We start from the raw sequence: 20,589 nt of genomic DNA, 5'->3' as shown, positions 1-20,589 counted from the left end.
CAGAACTATATGACTGAAAACCAAGAGGAAAAATGAGATGACAGAAACAGACCTAAAAGTGACTCAAAGATGGGAGATAGCAAAAAAAGCACTTTAAAATAAATGATTGATATGTTAAGCAAAATGCAGAGGGAAATGGAGAAACATGGAAGATAATATGGAGATTTCCCAGAGAATTGAATTCTATAAAAAGAATCAAACTGAGCATCTTGAATGGAAAAATACAATTAACTGAAACTAAAAATTCAATAGATGGGTTTAAGAGCCAATTAGACAAGTCAGAAGAAAGGATTAGTGAACTGAAAGGTCAATAGAAAATATCCAAACTTACAAAGGGAAAAAAAGAATGGATAGAGGAAATAGTATAATAGGTGGGGAAAGAGTAAAAAATGCACATATGTAGAGTCCCAGAGGAGAAGAGAGAAAGAATGGAGAAGTAATGTCTGAAGAGATAATGCCTGAAAATTTCCCCAAACAATAGGACATCAACCCACAATCTACCAAAACTGACACAAAAAGAAGGTTATGCTTACCTCTAAAATTTTCCAATTTTTTAAGGGCCCACTGTCATGAATTGAATTGTGTCCCCTCAAAATTCAAATGTTGAAGTCCCAATCTCCAGTACCTCATTATGTGACCTTATGTGGAAATGAGGTCATTGCAGATATAATTAATTAAGATATGGTCATACTTCCTCATACTAGGACACAAAGCAAGCCTCAACAAATTTAAGAGGATAGAAATTATTTCAAGCATCTTTTCTGACCACAAGAGCATGAAACTAGAAATCAACCATAGAAAGAGAAACAAGAAATAAACGATTACATGGAGACTAAACAACGTGCTACTAAAAAACGAATGGGTCAATGATGAAATCAAAGAAGAAATTAAAAAATACCTTGAGACAAATGACAATGAAAACACAACCATACAAAATCTATGGGATGCAGCAAAAGCAGTCCTTGGAGGGAAGCTCATTGCGATATAGGCCTTCCTCAAAAAACAGGAAAAATCTCAAATAAACTACCTAACCTACCACCTAAAAGAATTAGAAAAACAAAAACAAATAAAACCTAAAGTCAGCAGAAGGAAGGAAATAATAACAATCAGGAAATAAATAAAGTACAGATTTAAGAAACAATAGAAAAAATCAATAAAATCAAGAACTGGTTCTTTGAAAGGGTAAACAAAATTTACAAACCTCTGGCCAGGCTCACCAAGAAGAAAAGAGAGAGGACCCAAACAAACACAATAAGAAATGAAGGAGGAGAAATAACAACCAACACTGCAGAAATACAAAAAACCATAAGAGAATACTATGAACAATTATATGCCAACAAATAGGACAAACTAGAAGAAATGAACAAGTTTCTAGAAGCATACATCCCATGAAAACCGAATCAAGAAGAAATAGATCAGGCTTCCCTGGTGGCGCAGTGGTTGAGAATCTGCCTGCTAATGCAGGGGACATGGGTTCGAGCCCTGGTCTGGGAAGATCCCACATGCCGTGGAGCAACTAGGCCCGTGAGCCACAACTACTGAGCCTGTGCATCTGGAGCCTGTGCTCCGCCACAAGAGGCCCGCGCACCACGATGAAGAGTGGCCCCCACTTGCCACAACTAGAGAAAGCCCTTGCACAGAAACGAAGACCCAACACAGCCAAAAATAAAAATAAATAAATTTTAAAAAAAGAAGAAATAGATCATTTGAACAGACCAATCACTAGAAGTGAAATAGAATCTGTAATTTTAAAAAAACTCCCTAAGATTGAAGAGGAAGGAACATTCCCAAAGTCATTCTATGAAGCCACCATCACCCTGATACTAAAACCAAAGACATTACCAAAAGAGAAAATTATAGGCCAATATCTTTAATGAATATAGATGCAAAAATTCTCAACAAAATGTTAGCAAACCGAATCCAACAACACATAAAGAGGATCATACACCACGATCATGATAGATTCATCCCAGGGTCACAAGGACAGTTCAACATACGCAAATCGATCAATGTGACACACCACGTCAACAAAAGAAAAGACAAAAACCACATGATCATCTCAATAGATGCAGAAAAAGCTTCTGATAAAATTCAACATCAATTAATGATAGAAACTCTTACCAAAGTGGGTATACAGTAAGCCCCCTACATACGAACGAGTTCCATCCCGAGAGCGCCTTCTTAAGTCCAATTTGTTTGTAAGTCCAACAAAGTTAGCCTAGGTACCCAACTAACACAATCGGCTATATAGTACTGTACTGTAATAGGTTTATAATACTTTTCACACAAATAATACATAAAAAAACAAATAATAAAGAAAACATTTTTAATATTACAGTACAGTCCCTTGAAAAGTACAGTAGTCCAGTACAACAGCTGGCATCCAGGGGCTGGCATCCAGTGAACAGGCAAGAAGAGTTCCTGACTGGAGTGGGGAGAGGAGGTAGGAGACGGTAGAGCTGAAGGATAGTCAGCCATAGGAGACGGAGGGCAAGCTGCAACTTCACTGCGCCTGACGTTGATGGCACAGGCTCTGGTTCCTTCCTGGATTCAATTCTGTCTACCCTCTTGAAAAAACAATCCAGTGATGTCTGGGTAGCAGCTCTTTTTTTCTCATCATAGATGACACGGTAGCACTGGATTGCATTCTGAACGGCGGCTACAACCCTCGTGCACCGTTCTACGTTCGGGTCCTGTGCCTCAAAAACTAACAGTGTCTCCTCAAATAAAGAAAATGCCCTCGCCATTTCCTTCATCATGAATCTCTTCGGTTCTTCAGTTACTTCTTCTTCCTCTTGTCACTCCACCCTCTCAATTATTTTCACTTTTGTTTCCATCGTTATCGCTTGGCGCTTTTTAGCAGTACCAGCTACACACCGCCGTTTTTACGGTTGCTTCCAGACATCCTGGGCTTGAAATAAAGCTACTGTACTACTATACTCCATACAGTACTGTACAGTAAAGTGCACAAAAGCACAACCATTTGTAGAGGATGCACATGCATGACAAAGTATGCCAAACATGTGAACTAACTTATGTGATTGGACACGCAAATGCACGTTCACATCTTTGAAAGTTCACAACTTGAAGGTTTGTATGTAGGGGACTTACTGTACAGGGAACATATCTCAACATAATAAAAGCTATTTATGACAAACCCATAGCCAACATAATACTCAATGGTGAAAAGCTGAAAGCCTTCCTGCCAAAATCTGGAACAAGACAAGGATGCTCACTCTCACCACTTCTATTCAACATAGTATTAGAAGTCCTAGCAACAGCAATCAGACAACAAAAAGAAATAAAACATATCCAAATTGGAAGGGAAGAGGTAAAATTGTCATTATATGCAAATGACATGACACTATATATAGAAAACCCTAAAGACTCCACGCAAAAACTACTAGAACTGATAAACAAATTCAGCAAGGTAGCAGGATACAAGATTAACATACAGAAATCTATTGTATTCCTTATACTAACAATGAAATATCAGAAAGAGAAAGTAAAAAAGCAATCCCTTTAAAAATCCCATAAAAAGAAAAAACTTAGGAATAAACCTGACCAAGGAGGTGACAGACTTATATGCTGAGAACTATGAATCACTGATAAAGGAAACTGAAGATAATTCAAAGAAATGGGAAGATATCCCATGTTCTTGGACTGGAAGAATTAATAGTGTCAAAATGGCTATACTACTCAAAGCAATCTACAGATTTAATGTGATCCCTATCAAATTACCCATGATGTTTTTCACAGAACTAGAAAAAACAATCCTAAAATTTATATGGAACCATAAAAGACCCAGAATTGCCAAAGCAATCCTGAGGAAAAAGAACAAAGCAGGAGGCATAAGCCTCCCAGACTTCAGACCATACTACAAAGCAACAGTGATCAAAACAGAGTGGTATTGGGACAAAAACAGATGTATGGATCAATGGAACAAATAGATAGCCCAGAAAGAAACACACACACCTACAGTCAATTAATCTTAGAGAAAGGAGGCAAGAATATACAATGGGAAAAAGACAGTCTCTTCAGCAAGTGGTGCTGGGAATAGGGACCTGTGTCCACTGACAGATGAATGGATAAAGAAGATGTGATACACTTATACAGTGGAATATCACTCAGCCATAAAAAAGAATGAAATAATGTCATTTGTAGCAACATGGGTGGACCTAGAGATTATCATTCTAAGTGAAGTCAGACAGAGAACGACAAATACCATATGATATCACTTACATGTGGAATCTAAAGTATGACACAAATGAACTTATCTATAAAACAGAAACAGACTCACAGACATAGAGAACAGACTTGTGGTTGCCAAGTGGGGGTTGGGGAGAGGGATAGACTGGGAGTTTGGGGTTGGTAGATGCAAACTATTACATTTAGAATGGATAAATAGGGCTTCCCTGGTGGCGCAGTGGTTAAGAATCCGCCTGCCAATGCGGGGCACACGAGTTCGAGCCCTGGCCCAGGAAGATTCCACATGCCGCGGAGCAACTAAGCCCGTGCGCCACAACTACTGAGCTTGTGCTCTAGAGGCCGCAAGCCACAACTACTACTGAGCTCACGTGCCACAACTACTGAAGTCTGCGCGCCTAGAAGCCGCAACAAGAGAAGCCACCACAACGAGAAACCTGCGCACCGCAATGAAGAGTAGCCCCCGCTCGCTGCAACTAGAGAAAGCCCGTGTGCAGCAATGAAGACCCAACACAGCCCAAAATAAAAATTAATTAATTAATTTTTTAAAATGCTTAGGGATTATGGCAGAGGCTCCCTAAGACCACTCCCAGGTTTGACAATTCAGGGGATTCAGCATATACTCCTGCTTACTGCTACGATTTATTACAGAGAAAGGATATAAAGCAAAATCAGCACAGAAAACAGACTCAGGGGGCCAAATGTGAAGGAAACCCGGCACAGGATTTCAAGAGTCTTCTCCTTGTGGAGTCACACAGGACGAACTTAATTCCTTGAGCAATGAGTTGGGACCACACACGTGCAATGCTGTCTGTCAAGGAAGATTATTAGAGACTCAGCTGATCATACAGGCACCCTCTGCCTAGCAGGTACCAAAATTCCAGACTCTCAGAAGGAAGTCAGAAGCTCAGCATAAGCCATGCTGTTTGAACCAACAGTTTAGGCGCAGTGAGCCATTCTTATCAGTTTATCAGTTCTGAGAATTACGGGAACGCTCCAAAAATCAAATTTCCAGATGACAACCAAGGCCAAGCAGACCTTTCTTTTTTTTTTTTGAAGGAATATGGACTTTAATGAAGATTCTTTCCCTTTGGTATATGTGAGACCTGTGAAAACATCCAAACAAAAAGGAAAGAAAAAAAGGGAGGTGAGGATTTCGATAGTCCATGCTCCCTTATCCACAAGGCCTAAGGACAGAGCAGGGCCGGCACCCCTGTAGCTGCAGCAGGACCCGCCTGGAGAAGGGATTCAGTAACTGCAGGTTTTAGGTGTCCCGCCCGCCCACCCACCCCCTGTGGAACTAACACTCATTCAGCCAAACTTCTGCCTCCCAGCCTTGCGTGGGAGGTCCAAGTCTCTCTAGTCCTAGCTCACACTCGAACTCTCTCGGCCTCTGGTCTCTCAGAAAAGATAATGCTACCGGCAAAGGCCAGGGTGAGGAAAATGCCGATAGTTGTAAAAGGGCTTTGAAAGGTCAAAAAGGTGATGTATAAATCGATTATTATCATTCTGTGCTCAGGAATAAGCTATGGAAAACAAATTAGGAAAGTAAATCTACAGCCCTAAAATATATGCATATAAAATAAAAAATAAATGCAGTTCCAAATCTACTGATGGTATCTGAGCATTGTCTTCTGCTTTAGAGTCTCAATGGCCCGGTTCCCACCTCCACAAAATCCACCTAGGATGACACTTCAGTCGCCCCCCACCACCCCAGCAGGCGGAGGCAGGGCAGAGGCTGCAGGGGGAAGGGCTACACTTTGGCTGTAGAGGACAGCATGCATGCAACATGGGAGGGCTGGGCTTACAAGATGTATATATAGACCCCCTGGGGCGAGGGGCCCCGCCCAGGAGGCCCTGAGCAAGGGAGGGGTCCATCTCCCCGCTGGCTGGGAGGGGGCTCTGAGGCAATCTCTAAGGGTTGCATACCCCGGGGAGAGGGGGCAGCTGCCACTCCCGCCTCTGTTCCAAGCAGACCTTTCTAAGGACAGTAGTGTCAGGCCTGCTGTGTTAACTCTTTTCTTCACAGTGATAAACTTAACAAATATGTGCAATGCCTGTCTACTGAAAACTACAAAACACTTCTGAGAGAAATTTTAAAAGACCTAAATAAGTAGAGGGATGTACCAAATTCGTGCCTCAGACTCAATACTGATGGCCATTCTTTACAAATTGATCTAGAAGTTCAGCACAATCCCAGTCAAAATCCAAGCAGGCTTTATCGTAGACATTGACAAACACCTTAAATTTATATAGAGAGAAGCCGGTTGGAGCCTGCGACATCGTGCAGTTGTCTATTCTTCAATCACTATGTCAAGCGACACAGATGTTTCTCTTTCTTCATATGATGAAGACCAGGGATCTAAACTTATCCGAAAAGCTAGAGAGGCACCATTTGTCCCCATTGGAATGGCAGGTTTTGCAGCAATCGTTGCATATGGATTATATAAATTGAAGAGCAGGGGCAATACTAAAATGTCTGTTCACCTGATCCACATGCGCGTGGCAGCCCAAGGCTTTGCTGTGGGAGCAATGACTCTTGGTATGGGCTATTCCATGTATCAAGAATTCTGGGCAAAACCTACACCTTAGAAGAGGAGATGCTGTCTTGGTCTTGGTGGTGCTTGCTTTAGTTAGACATCTCATATTGAGGTTATATGTTTATGTTGAAAATAAATTCTGTGGGTCGGACAATAACATGGTAATTTGAATACTGGCTTCCTTTCTTGCAGGCTTGATTTGCCTAGTGACTAGTTCGCTAGCTAGGTCATTCAGGGGAGTCAGATTAGCACAAAAACATGTCACTTTTAAATGCACTTGATAGTGGTACAATGTCCACCTTCTTAAACTCTTCTGATAAAATTAGTTGTAAAGAGGACAACATGCTCCCAGTTGCTGCAGAATGTCATATGCTTTTGATATAATGTAGGAATCCTATTTACCCCAGTTAATTAATTAATTTATTATTATTATTTTGCGGTACGCGGGCCTCTCACTGTTGGGGCCTCTCCCGTTGCGGAGCACAGGCTCCGGACGTGCAGGCCCGGCGGCCATGGCTCATGGACCCAGCCGCTCCACAGCATGTGGGATCTTCCCAGACCGGGGCACGAACCCATGTCCCCTGCATCGGCAGGCGGACTCTCAACCACTGCGCCACCAGGGAAGCCCCCTACCCCAGTTAATTTAACTCCTTCTGACGCCTGTGGACTGAGTGCTGTTTTTAAGGTCTGCTTGGCTCTTAAAGAAACCTTCCAGAACAGTGCACGGACTACAACATTATAAACCTCCTGGCAACTATGTGTGTGTGTTTAAACCAACCCTAAAGAGCAGGTAACAGCTGCTTTGAAGTAGTATCTGTTTCAGAATCTTAGTTGTAAACATGAGAATAACTTAACTATAGATCCCCGTTTAGCTCTTTTGTAATTGCAGAATTATAGTTTGCTGCTGTTATATTAGAATAATTTTTAAATGGCATTTTGAAATAGAAGTGTGTATTTTAAGTGCTAATGAAAAGGTAAATGAAAAATACTTTTAAAAAATTTATATGAAAATGAAAAAGAATTAGAAAAGCCAAAAGAATTTTGAAAAAGAAGAAAAAAGTTGGAAGACCTGATTTCAAAATTCACCCTAAGGCTATAATAATCAAGACAGTGTGATACTGTCCTAAGGAGGGACATATAGATCAGTGGAACAGAATAGAGAATCCAGAAATAGACCTACACATATTTCTTTTAAAAATGGTAATGGAAAAATTAGATATCAATACTAAAGAACAACCTCAACCCTCACCTCACGTCATACACAAAAATTAACTTGAAACTGATCATAGACCTAAATGTAAAAACTTAAATTACAAAAACTTCTAGATGAAAATGTAGGTGAATATCTTTATGGCCCTAGAGTAGGCAGATTTCTTACATAGGACACAAAAAGCACAGACCATTTAACAAATTTTTTTCGATAAACTTAAAACCTTTTGCTCTTCAAAAGGAAATGCCCTGGTGGCTCAGCGGTTAAGACTCCACACTCCCAATGCAGGGGGCCCAGGTTCAATCGCTGGTCCGGGAACTAGATCCCACATGCATGCTGCAACTAAAGAGCCTGTCTGCCACAACTAAGGAGCCCTCAAACCCCAAATAAGGAGCCCGCCTGCTGCAACTAAGACCCAATGCAACCAAGTAAATCAGTAAATAAATAAATAAAAAGGAAATGAAAAGACAAGCCACAACTTGGAGAAAATATTTGCAATACATATATTTGGCAAAGCATTTGTATCCAGACATACAAGTGCTTTTACAACTTCATAATTAGAAAACACGCAACCTAATTTTTTTAAATGGGCAAAAGATTTCAGGAACCTCATAAAAGAAGATATACAAATGGCCAGTAAGCACGAGTTATTTTCAAAATCATTAGCCATAAAGGACATGCAAATTAAAACCACAATGAGATATCACTCTACATTCACTAGAATAGCTAAAATTTAAAGATTTACATTAACATACTGGCAAGGATGTAGAGCCACTGGAACTCTCATTTACTGCTGGTGGAAAAGTAAAACGGTATAACCACTTTGGAAAACAATTTGGCAGTTTATAATACATATTTACCATATGATCTAGCAGTTCTATTCCTAGATTTTTAACCAAAGATTTAAACACAAGTGTTCATAGCAGCTTTATTCATAATTACCAAAAATAGGAATGACTGAAATGTCCATCGATGGGTGAAGGAATGAACTAATTGTGATAGTCATGTAACAGAATACTACTTAGCCATAAAAAAGGAACAAACTAGTAATACACACAACCACAAGGGCGGATCTCAAAAACACCATGCCGAACAAACGAAAGCAAACACAAAAGAATATATAACAAACGAAAGCAAACACAAAAGAATATATACTGTATGATTACTACTCCAGAGAAGACGAATCTATCAGGACCAGGGATGGGAGGTGAGAATTGCTAGGAAAAGGCACAGGGAAACTTTGGGGTCACAGAAAAATTCTATACCTTGTTGCAGTGGTGCTCACATGGTATACAGGTTTGTCAAAACTCATCACATTGTTTGCTTAAAATGGATACATTTTATTGCATGAGAATTACACCTTGATAAAGTTGATTTTTTTTTTAATGAATGTAGGCAAAAGTATAACAAAACAGCTTCCTCTTCTGCTTGAGAATTTGCCCTTTGGTTAATTCTCTAGCTATGTTTCCCTGGTGACCAGATAAAGGCAGAATGTCAACAATTTAACTAGGCAACACTGCTTATGGTGACAATCGCCCCTAATGGAAGATCATGTGGACAGGGAGGAGCTAGAAATGAACTACGAATGCCTGAGAGAAGCCATAGCTCTGAGCTTCCTGGAGGACAGTGATTCTTGAAGCAGAGCATGTCTCTTGTGGAGACCCTGGAAGCTACACCTATGCAATTGTTGCAAGATATATGGCTCCTGTGAGGCGTAAGGTTTGGAAGCTCTGCCCGGCGTGAATCTCATCCCCTTGCGTGTGGGCTGTCACCTGTGGGTCCAAAGATGTAGCCTTGATGGCTATATAAATCGCTCCATGATTCCTTCAGAAAAAGAAGATGTAGCTCCCCTGCTGGCCAGCTGTATTTCCTGCACCTCTGAGCAGATGGTTGCCAAGGGTGGCCCTTGGTCATCTTACAGATGGGGCTGGGGGTTTAGTAGACTAAGAAGGTCCCCCGATGGACACTGCAGTGTGTATCTCACAGAAGAGTAAGACAAATGGCCATGAAACATATGACGGATGACCTGTTAACCTCATAAATCATCAAGGGGGGATTCCCCAGTGGTGCAGTGGTTGGGAGTCCGTCTGCCAATGCAGGGGACACGGGTTCGAGCCCTGGTCCGGGAAGATCCCACATGCTGCGGAACAACTGGGCCCATGTGCCACAACTACTGAGCCTGCGCTCTAGAGCCCGCGAGCCACAACTTGCAGTTGTGAAGTTGTTGAAGCCCGCGCGCCTAGAACCCGTGCTACGCAACAAGAGAAGCCACCGTAATGAGAAGCCCGCGCACCGCAACGAAGAGTAGCCCCCACTCGCTGCAACTAGAGAAAGCCTGTGCACAGCAACGAAGACCCAACGCAGCCAAAGATAAAATAAATAAATTTATAAATTATCAAGGGGATGCAAGTCTAGTCCTAAAGCAGTGGCTGGCACTGGTTGAATGAAATCAAGACCACAATGAGGTACCAGTTAATATCCATCCAATGGGAAAAAAATCAAGAATTCTGACAATATCAAGTGTTGGAGAAGATACATAGCAACAGGATCACTTGAGCTTTGCTGGTGAGCAAGTCAATTAGCAAATCAGTTTGACATTATCTTGTGAAGTTGGAAACTTACATTTCTACAACCCCGAATCCTACTCCTAGATATGCCCAAGTAAATTTTTGCACTTGTATGCCTGGGGACACGTATAAGAATGTTCACAGTGTTTGTTCATATTAGCGAAAACCTGTAAGCAACCCAGACGCCCACAGACAAGATTATGGATGTATAACCTGTGGTACATGCACAGAAGGGAAGAGTGTCCAACAGTCGAAATGAAAGAACGGCAGCTACATGGAACAATTTTGTTCTCTGACCACAAGGTAACAACATTTTAAATTAACAACAAGATTAAAAACAAACGTTTGGAAACTAAAATACTCTTTGTTGGCTGCCCATTGAAGATGCAGTGTTTCTCATAGAGACACTCCTGCGTTTGGGCAGAAAAAATGTGGTGCTGGACTGCCCAGCGCAGCGCAGGAGGGCTTAGCATTTTTGGTACTGACACCCCACCATCCGTGTGACACAAGAAAGCCCACACGCACTTCCAAATGGACAGCCCCCTTGGGTGAAAACCACTGCCCACCCCTCCACCCACCACCCAGCACCCAGGATAACGTCCAGACTCTCTGATGGGGCCTCAGGGCCCTGATGATTGCCCGGCCTCCCCCTCTCTTGTCCCTGCTCTGTACACTTCAGCTGCCTCAAGCTCCCTTGACTCCAGGTCTTTGTACATTCCCCTCCCTGTCCCCACCTGGCATTCCTCTAGCCTGGCTGGCTCCTTCCAGGGGTTAGATCTTCAGAAGTCGTTCCCTTGGGACGCACCCCTGACCCCCAGCCAGGGCCAGATGCCCTTTGCCTCGGCTTCCCCAGCAAAGCCCTCGCCCCGCGTGGTCGCCGTCTGCCTGTCGACCTGTGTGCTCCACTTACTGTGACTCTCTGTACTGCTTGCGGTGCCACCATGGCCACCTGGATACCCAGCACGGTGTATGGCACACGCCTGGTGCTCAGTACCTCTAGTCCCTGCTGAGTTGCCTTGTGTGTCACAGGGCGTACAGCACTGCCCGAGTCCACAGTGGAGGTAGTGTGGGAGTGGGAGGGCTCCCTCAAGGCACAGGTGACACACGAAGAAAAAGGATTAGCCCTCCCGTGGGTGATTCCCTCGAGGGGCCTCGCGGAGCGGCCGGGCCACCCGGAAGTGCACTCCATGCCCCGCACTCTGTGGGTGGGCGAGACGCCTCCCCGCTGACTGTGCCCTGCTTTCACTTCCCTCTGAATCTGCCATTTCTAACGTCGTCTCCAAGTGTCTGCAAGTGTCTGTCCGTCACCCGAGGCGCAGCCCCTCCCCCTCACCGAGCCTCTGCGGCCCTTCTGCTCCTTTACTCTCCCCACTTCCGTGCCGCCCTCAGCCGTCACCCAGCCCTCCCCAGCCCTAACCTGACTCTCAGCCGCTGAGTGCCGCAGGCTGCGGGCTCCGGCTCTGCATGCTCACTTCCCCGCAGGATTTCACCCTCCTTCCCCCACAGCGAGCTCACCTCCTGACCTGCAGGCCCCCAAACCAAGGCCCACTGAGGCTCCCCGCAGCCCAGGTGCTCTGGGAATGGACCAGACCAGCCTCCCACTTAGGGACCTGTCCGGCCCAGGTGCAAACCCTGCTTCCCTCCCGCGCCTGTCTGCCCGCCCTCCCCCGGGGCACAGGGCCTGCTCCACGTCCCTCGTCCCACCACATCACGCCCTGGCTCAGCCCCCTCTGACGGGCCTTTCCCAGCCCATCCTGAGGCAGTCCGAGGCTGGGAGGACAGTCACAGGGCAAGGTGGCCTGGTGTCCTCCCAGGGACACTTCATGGACCTCGGCGTGACCAAGCAGCCCTGCTACCAGCCTGCACACTCACCACCCTGCTCCACTCTCCCCAGTCCTGGCTCTCCGCCCCACCCTGCTCTCAGCACAGGGTCAAAGTGCGGCTGACGCCCAGAGAGCACTGGGTATGAGCTTACACGCCTCCTGTCACATGGCTCCCCAATCACCTGCCCTGCCCACAGCCCGTGTACAGGCCCCATGCGTGCCACCGGCCCCCTCCCCTGGTTCACGCTGTCCTGCTCCACAGTCTTCTGGCTCTTCTTCCACGTGGCCCGCGGTTCCTGCCTCAGGACCTTTGCTCTGCGCCTCATCCCAGCTCTCAGCCACGATGTCCCCTCAGAGGCCCTGTAGTCCACCCTGCCCACCATCCCCCATCCCACCACCTGCTCTGATGCCTTTGTGGCCCTTGCTTGATGCGTCTCTGCTGGAGCAGCACCCCCGGTCTCGTCCATACCATGTGCCCAGAGCTTGGCATGCATCTGCACACAGACAGACGTGCCCGAGTCCTCGGGTGCCGAATGGACAAATGAACATTCGGGAGGCTTCACAGATGAGGAGCCTGTGGCTCTCGGAGGTTCAGTAACTACCAGCGTCCAATGGCAGGTCAGGTGTGTCTGACCAGCACAAGAAAAGCCACAAGACTTTTGAGGAAAATGAGGCTAGAGGCACAGTACTCAAAACGTCATCAATGAAACAGTTAAGAAGTCTCAACAACCTAATAAAAACGACAGCACAGTTTTACATATGTTACGTGGTTAAGAAATACCAAAAGTACTACAATAAATATGGCATTTATGAAGAAGGCCTGAAGCCAGTTTATAGACGTGGGCGGTGGAAGGGCCGTGGCTTGTGGGTTATTGAGAAGTGAGTTGTCTGAAATCGGACACGGACGTGGCGAGGTGTGGCTCAGCACAGAGGAGCGGTGAACTGAGGCGCTGGCAGATGTCTGAGGTGTGTGTGTTTTGCACGTTCCTGTGTTGTTGTGGTCCATTCATCTGGGTGCAGTTTTTGCTTTCTGTTTTCACCCATTTCTCATAAACAGAATTGCATGTAAACAAACAGAATTTGCCTTATGTTCAAATTGTTCCTAAATATATCAACCGTGTTGAAACAAATTCACATTTTCAAAACAAGCATTTTAGCAAACAGTATTTTTTTAGGATTCCCTCCTATAACCAGATTTTTCAGTAACACGACAAATTAAGAGACTGCACCAGAGAAGGTACTCATCTACGTCATAAATTGTAGCACAGAATTCCTCAGGCTGGGGCTCGAGGACCCAGACTGGCCGAAGAGGGGTTCTGGGGTCAGAGTCTCCCACCTGTGGGACGTCAGCCTAAACACTGTGGTGCAAGACGCTGGGAAGAGAGGATCGTCACGGGGAGCCTAAGCGTTGGTCGGCCCAAGCAGGTGTCCGTCATCACCACCAAGCAAATGAGCTTAGCTCTAGCGAGTCCTCGGGTCACAGACCCAGGGCACAAACGGCAGATTCTAAGAACACTGGGTTTGGGAAAGTCTTTACTTCTGATCTGCTGAAGAAGGGAGGAGAGAAGAGACACTTTCCTAGGACCAGGCAGAAAAGGCTGGCCAAATGTGTCACAGGAAGAAGTGGGGGCAACTCTGCCCCCCTGATCCAACCGGAGCCCAGACCCAGAGCCCAGAGCCCCGCCCAGGGCTCGCTTGCAGGCGTGGGAACCGGGGCAGCCTCAGGGCCAAGGGCAGGAAGGTCTGAGTGGCTGCTGACAGGGGTGGCCAATGCCCCCAGGTTGGGCTCTAATCCTGTGCCAACCCCAATATCTGACATGCAGCCTGGTGACCTTATCAGGCCAACCTAGCGTGTGCCTGTTGGCCTTGAGCTGCTCCCCTTCCAGCAGCTCTCCCTCTGCCAGCCCTGAGCGTGGGCAGATGGGACCCCAAGTGTCGGAAGTCTGTCACCACAACCAGGTGCTGAGCGCCACGTGCAGGCCCCTACCTGACCTCAGCTCTCACCCTCAGGGTCCTCTGACCTTCAAGACAAACTCACTCCCCAGATGAGACAGCACAGCCTGCCGTGACCCCCCAGTCCCTCTCCCACCGCTCTCCAGATTCAGGCCTAAAACCAGGCCCCTCTGTCCCCTGCCACTTCCCTCTGTGTTCACAGAGATTCCTGATGAAAATCCCCCGTGAAGGTCCTATTCGGAGTGGGCTGAGCTGAGAGCTAGGAAGGCAGGTCTGCCGTCAGCCGCAGGGCCGGCAAGGGTCTGACACAGAGGCACCCGGAGCCGGAGCCGGGGGCGGGCACAGGAGACGTGAGGACCAGGGAAGCGTGCAGTGGAGGGGCCGGCACCGTCAGGCGTGAAGTCGGCGTGCGCTTTGAGGAGCTGCAGGTGCGGAGGGGAGGGGGCAGGCAGGGACGTCTGGATCTACCTGGAGCCGAGGGGCAAGGGCAGTGGCAGGGCCAGGCGGGGCCCATGCACTTGCCCTGCGGGGTCCACCCAGAGCCCGTGGAGCGCTGGGAGTGGACTCGAGGACCCAGCGGAGACGAGTGTCCTGCAGCCCTGGGGTCACAGGTCATGCAATCATCTGAACTGGTGGTTAAGGCTCCTCCCTTCACTCCAAAGCCTCCGAGCCTTAACGTCCCACCGGGTGTAAAATCCAAACCCCTGTGTGAGCCCCACACGCCGCCCTCTGCCTCTCTGACTCGGTTGCCACCTCTCTCTCCGTGGCTCATTCCCCTCCATCTCATAGGCCTCCTGGATGGTCTTCAAAAGTGCGGCAGGCCTGCTCGTGTGCCCAGGGCCTTTGCACAGGCTGGCCCTCTATCTAAACATCCTCATTTCTTGTCCTGCCCCCACCTCAAGTCCCCTCCCAAGTGTCGCCTTGTCGGGGAGGCCCTCCGACCACTCTGTACTGAAGGCCATCGCCTCCGCTTGCTCGCCCTCTCCCCACGTTGCGCCTCCCCACGGCCTGCATCACCACCACCCTCGTCATCCTCTCTGGCGACTGCCCATGGTCCCGCCGGGACATCAGCTCCAAGGCAGCAGGCCTTTGCCGTGTCCTCTGCTCCAGTGAGACATGGCGTCGATGGCTGCCGCGGAGCAAACGACCAAACATACGGTCCTCAGAGAAGCCACGAGAGCGCGTCGCAAGCCCACGTGGAAGAGGGGGAGACTGAGGCATCAGAGGGCCACGTGTCCTCTGGCCTAACCCTAGCCCTTGCTGGCAGGGCAGTTCTTGGCTTGGGCCCGTCAGATCTCAGGCCCCCCCCCACCTCCACACCCCTCTGTGCCCCCCACCCAGACTTTGAGAACGCCCTCCAGTCAAGGAACGGGGCTGGGCAGCCTGGGGTTCCCACCAACAGCTTCCAGCCTGCCCTGCCCTGGGCAGCTCCTGGCCATAGAAATGGAGCCAGAGAGGGCAGAGGTTCCTTGTTTGTTCCCTGCTGTCCCCTGCAACGGGCGCCTGGCAGGCTTTCAAGATCTCTGGGCTGATGAGAAAACGCATTTAGCTCTCCCTCTGTGCCAGACGTTGCCTCGCTATTTTACACACATTACCTCATCTAACAACAGGAGGAGGAGGGAGGTTATTACCCCACTTGACAGACAAAGGAACAGAGGCACAGAGGATGCGGGCTGCCCCGGCCACACGGCAAAGCTGGAGACCAGATGCCTGACCCCCCTGATGCTGCTGAAGGGGAACCCTGAGGGGGTCTCCCAAGCTGGGGTGTGAAGTGGGAGCAGGAATCAACTGAGGGTCAGGGTAGGGGGCACACGGGTCTGACGTGGGGCCTGTGGAACCTGGGGGCCTGGACCCCAACCACACACGCCCAGCAGCCCTGGCTCCTAGCCCCCTCCCCTCTCTCGGGCTGACCAGCCCTCCTCCTCCTTGCTGCCCTCCAGATAACACTTCTCAAAAAGCCGAGAGGGCCCTGCTACCAACATGGAGACGTGGCCAAGGCTCCAGAGCCTGGCAGAGCCCTCCTGGCCTCTGCCCTGGCCTCTAGTCCCCAAGCTCTTCACGAGGGGTGATGGACGAGCCCCGGGGTTGGTGACCAAGGTCTCACTCCTAGAACATTCCGCCTCTAGCCGACACCTGGACAGTCTTTCCTCTGAGGCTGCTCTTCCCGACTCTGGCTGGCAGGGCCCCAGGTAGATGAGCAGGTGCCCCTGCTCCCCCCAGGGCCAGCTGCCTTCCCACGGCCCTCCAGACTCAGGGAGGGCACAGCCGGCCCCGCAGAAACCCGGAGGCACGTCCTCCTCAGACACTCAGAAGGCCAGCTAGCACCTGGCCGGTTTCTACCGCTATAGCCAACGCGCCTTCTCCAGCTTCATGGTGGGAATTCTTTCAGAAAAAAGAAGAAAAGGTTGAATAAAGATGCGCTGATACATTTCTTGAGCACCTACTGTGTTCCAGGGCCTGTACTGGGCTCTGGGATGCAGAGCAGCAGAGTGTGCTGTGGCCCTTGTCCTCTCCGGGACACCACCCTGAGTCCTCCCTCTGAGTGGAGCCTGGATCCAGAAGTGGGTCAGAAAGACCCCTTGGCAGCTGTGCAGAGAGGCTGCAGCAGAAAGGGTGAGGCTGGAAGCAGGAAGAGCAGGCCAGAGACTAGGCAGCCCACCCCAAGCCCCAGTCTTGACAGCTGGGGAGATGCAGGAAGAATGGGCCAGAGACTAGGCAGCCCGCCCCAAGCCCCAGCCTTGACAGCCGGGAAGATGCAGGAAGAATGGGCCAGTCGTGGGGACCTGGAAAGCCCAGGCACTTGGCATGGCTGTGTCTCGGTGCCTCACCTGTAGGAGGAGGTGACTGTACATCTGCCTGGGGTAGCGGGTTACAGCAGTGCCTGGAGGGTGCCAGCCGACTCCGTGGGAGTGCAGCCTGGGCAGATCCCCCCAGGAGCTCCTTGCCAGCACCAGGTGTGACTGTGAGCCCACAGACACTGAGGTTAAACAGGACAGAAATGATCACACGGCCGGTGTTGCTAGAATCGCGTTAGCCACGTGCGGACTGGCCCCTCCTCAGGAGGGGACAGGAGGTAAAACGGGGTGTGGACAGAGGGCTCCAGGTTGAAGGTCCCTGTTCTTCAGCAACTTAGTGCCTTGAGAGGATGGCTTTAAAACGAAGTTTGCTAAACCTACAAAGAATCCCAAGCCAAGACAGGAGCAAAGATCCCTGAAGGCCTTGCCAAGTTGGCACGCCGAGCTGAATCTAAGGAGGCAAATCTGAATGGGGACAAACTGTGCAAAAGCCAGTGACCAAGACCAGACGGGGGGGTCTGACTCAGCATAAGCAAGTGGGAAAACACTGAAGGTTTGTCTGCAGTGAATTCCTGATGAGCCCGTGGGGAATGCAAAGCCAGAGTAGAGGCGTGGAGGTTCCCGTCACTCCTGCAGCCCTGACCTCCCTGTAGCAGGACCTGAGAACCATTCCACAGTGACACTGGCCAGGAGCTCAGACGGAAGAGCAGGACAGAAGACATCGAGGGGTGGCCCCATGAGTGCACACCCCAAACTCCTGCCCCCAAACACATGATCCAAATTAACGCGGGTCAATTTTTGGATGAATCCCTTGCTCGCCAGATTTTTGCGACTCTCAATCCCAAACTCAAACCTAATAGATTTGGATACCAAAGGACACTGTCTATGTGATATAACAGCAAAAAAAAAAAAAAAAAAAGATGAGAAAATTAAAGAGAACAAATGAAGCCTGAAGAGGGTGAGTACAAGAAAGCGGCAGGAGGCTGCAGCCCAGAGCCTGGGGGAGCCGGGCTTTCTGAGGAGACGCTGGTGGCAGCAAGGTACAGTGATCTGCAACCAGGCAGTGGGGACAGCATCTGGCCCGGCCCCGGGCGTCCAGAGCTGGACGGGGCTGGGGAGCCCGCAGCTGCACCCCGCCCTCCGCACCACCTCCTCCTGGGAGCTGTGGTGCCCCCATCTCCTCGTGACCTTCCCGCTCACTTCTCACACTCGGGAGCCCGGCATTGGCCAAATGGCTCCAGCCAAACAGCTCTCCCTAAGTCCCCAGCAACTTCCAAGTCCCTAAGGCCAATGCACACTTTGTCCTCCTGTCATCTGGCCTCTCGGAGCCATTCTATTTCCTCAGCCTGTGGCTGTGCCAGCCCAGCCCCCCGGGCTCCTCCTCGTGTCCCTGTGGCATTTCCGTCCTGTGTTCTCTGCAGACTTGTCCTGCTCTTCAAGGCCCAGGAGGCCTAAAGCCTATTGTCTTTCATGACTTACTGATTCCTGGGTGACCTCACCCACCGCTGTGGCTGCATCTGCCGTCCAGAAGCTGATGACCCCAAGGGGTATCTTGCCAGTCCACGCAGCGGGTTCTCCCCTGGGACCCGAGCAGTAACCACTGCCTCCTTGAATTCACTCCTCAGAGGCTTCATGGCACCCACTCTCAGCAGCACATCCAAACCTGACTCAGGGTCTTTGCTCTAAACTTGGTCTTGCTCCCTGCTGGGCTGGGGTCACCAGCAGCTGTGAGGCTGTCCCTGCTCACGCCCGTGCCCGAGACCAAGCCACCGGGGACCCACTGAACTTCTCTCCACCTCCTCGGCACCACTGCGTCCAAGGCACCCGCGCTGCTTGCTTGGGTGACTGTGGCGGCCTCCTTACTGCGCTCCATTCGGCAGCTCTTTCTCTCCAATCCATTCCCACGCGCCCTTCTTAAAGCCCTTCAAGGGCTTCCCAAGGCCATTAGGATGAAGGTTAATATGGGCCCTGCGGCCGCCAGGCCCATCACAGCCCGGGCCCTCTGTCCTCCACGCCCCGCCCCCCGGCCCTGGGTCCATCACACAGGCCGGCCTCTTTCAGTTCCTTCAGCAGCACACTGCCCTCCTGGCTGGAAGCTCTTCTCCCACCAGAGACTCCTCCGTTGTGTCACCTCAATCATCACTTCCTCGGGGAGGCTGCCCTGAGCTGACTGGGTCTACCCTACCCGCCGCACCCTCTCCCGGCACCATGCACAGCATCCATCATGGCGGTAATTCGACACGTATGTGTGACTGTGCGATTCTCGGCTGCTCCCCGCTGTACCTGATACGGCAGGGACAATGCCCGATTATGACTAGGACAGAACCCCCAGTTCCTAGCACAGAACCCCCAATTCCTAACACAACGCCTGCCATACAGTTGGCGCTCAGTAGAGATATTTTTGGAGGAAAGCAGCACTGGTACAATGGGAAATAACAGATGGTGTATCAGTCAGCGTTCGTGTATATTAAGAGATTTATTTTAAGGAATTGGCTCACACAATTGTGGGAAATAGCACGTCCGAAGTCTGTGGAGCAGACCAGGAGACTGGAAACTCAGGCAGAATTTCTAGGACAGCGTGGAGGCACAATTCCTTCTTCCCTGGAAACGTCAGTTTTCTATTCTGAAGGCTTTCAAATGATTGTATAAAGACCACCCACATGACTGAGAATAATCTGCTTTACTTAAAGTCAACCTTCAGAGCAATGACTAGGCTAGTGTTTGACCAAATACCTGGGCAGCACCATAGCCCAGCCAAGCTGACACAGAACATGTAAGCAACACAGATGGCAAGGAGGGCATCAACCCAAGGAGAGGCCGACAGCGAGGTAAGCCTGGACCGTGGAAGAGGCTCGAGAGGGCCGTGACAAGCTTATTTTCACATGCTGGAGGAAAACCCAGCAGAGACGTTCTGTGAAGAGCAGAGGGTGTGGAGAAGGGATCTCTTCCACTGAAGAAATCTCAGCCCTGGTCCCCAGGGCCAGAGTGATTCAGCCAGGATTACAGTCTGGGGCGTCAGAGGAAGGTGAGGGCAGGCCCCCCATTGTGAGGTCCAGGTAGAACTCTCCACTCAGACTGGCCCCAGCCCTGGCTGACCTTCGACTCCATCCTCACCCCCACCCGCCTGCCAGGAGTGTGCCCTCTGCCTTATACCAGGACGTCACCACCCTCTCCTGTTCAACATCAGCTGCCCGCAGAGCCAGTGGAGGTCACAAGGACATGGCCTCATTCAACTCCCAAGGTCAGGCCTGCAAATTTCTCTGTGTAGACGGCTCTAAAAAGGGGGAGTGAGATAAGGACTCAGAGATATGAGTTCTTGGAACCTGATGAGGAATGCGGTCTTGGGTTCTTGAAGGACTATAGTCAGGAAAATTCAAGAAGCCAGAGAAGAGTGGGCACAGAGGGGGCACCGCTGGGGAATTTGGAATAGGGGAACCTGAGTCATCAGAAATGGAAACTCCAAGCTATAGGGAGCCGACTGCTTAGACGGGGGAG

The 20,589-nt window shown here is 49.4% G+C and overlaps 2 protein-coding genes across 3 annotated transcripts in view; one reads left to right on the top strand and one right to left on the bottom strand.

Annotated features, from left to right (window-relative positions):
• PARP10 (poly(ADP-ribose) polymerase family member 10) overlaps window positions 1–20,589 on the bottom strand; it is a 39,186-nt gene that overhangs the window by 17,856 nt on the left and 741 nt on the right. The gene's annotated exons all lie outside the window — the stretch shown is intronic.
• Window positions 6,481–6,917, top strand: LOC309791943 (HIG1 domain family member 1A, mitochondrial-like). Its single transcript, XM_082601158.1, has one exon. The coding sequence runs from the start codon at window positions 6,517–6,519 to the stop codon at window positions 6,796–6,798; it is 282 nt and encodes a 93-aa protein (XP_082457284.1). The 5' UTR covers window positions 6,481–6,516; the 3' UTR covers window positions 6,799–6,917.

This window comes from Mesoplodon mirus, assembly GCF_964341445.2.
Source record: "Mesoplodon mirus genome assembly, chromosome: 16".
Taxonomy (NCBI): Eukaryota; Metazoa; Chordata; class Mammalia; order Artiodactyla; family Ziphiidae; genus Mesoplodon; species Mesoplodon mirus.
This window is presented reverse-complemented; position numbering and strand designations above follow the sequence as displayed.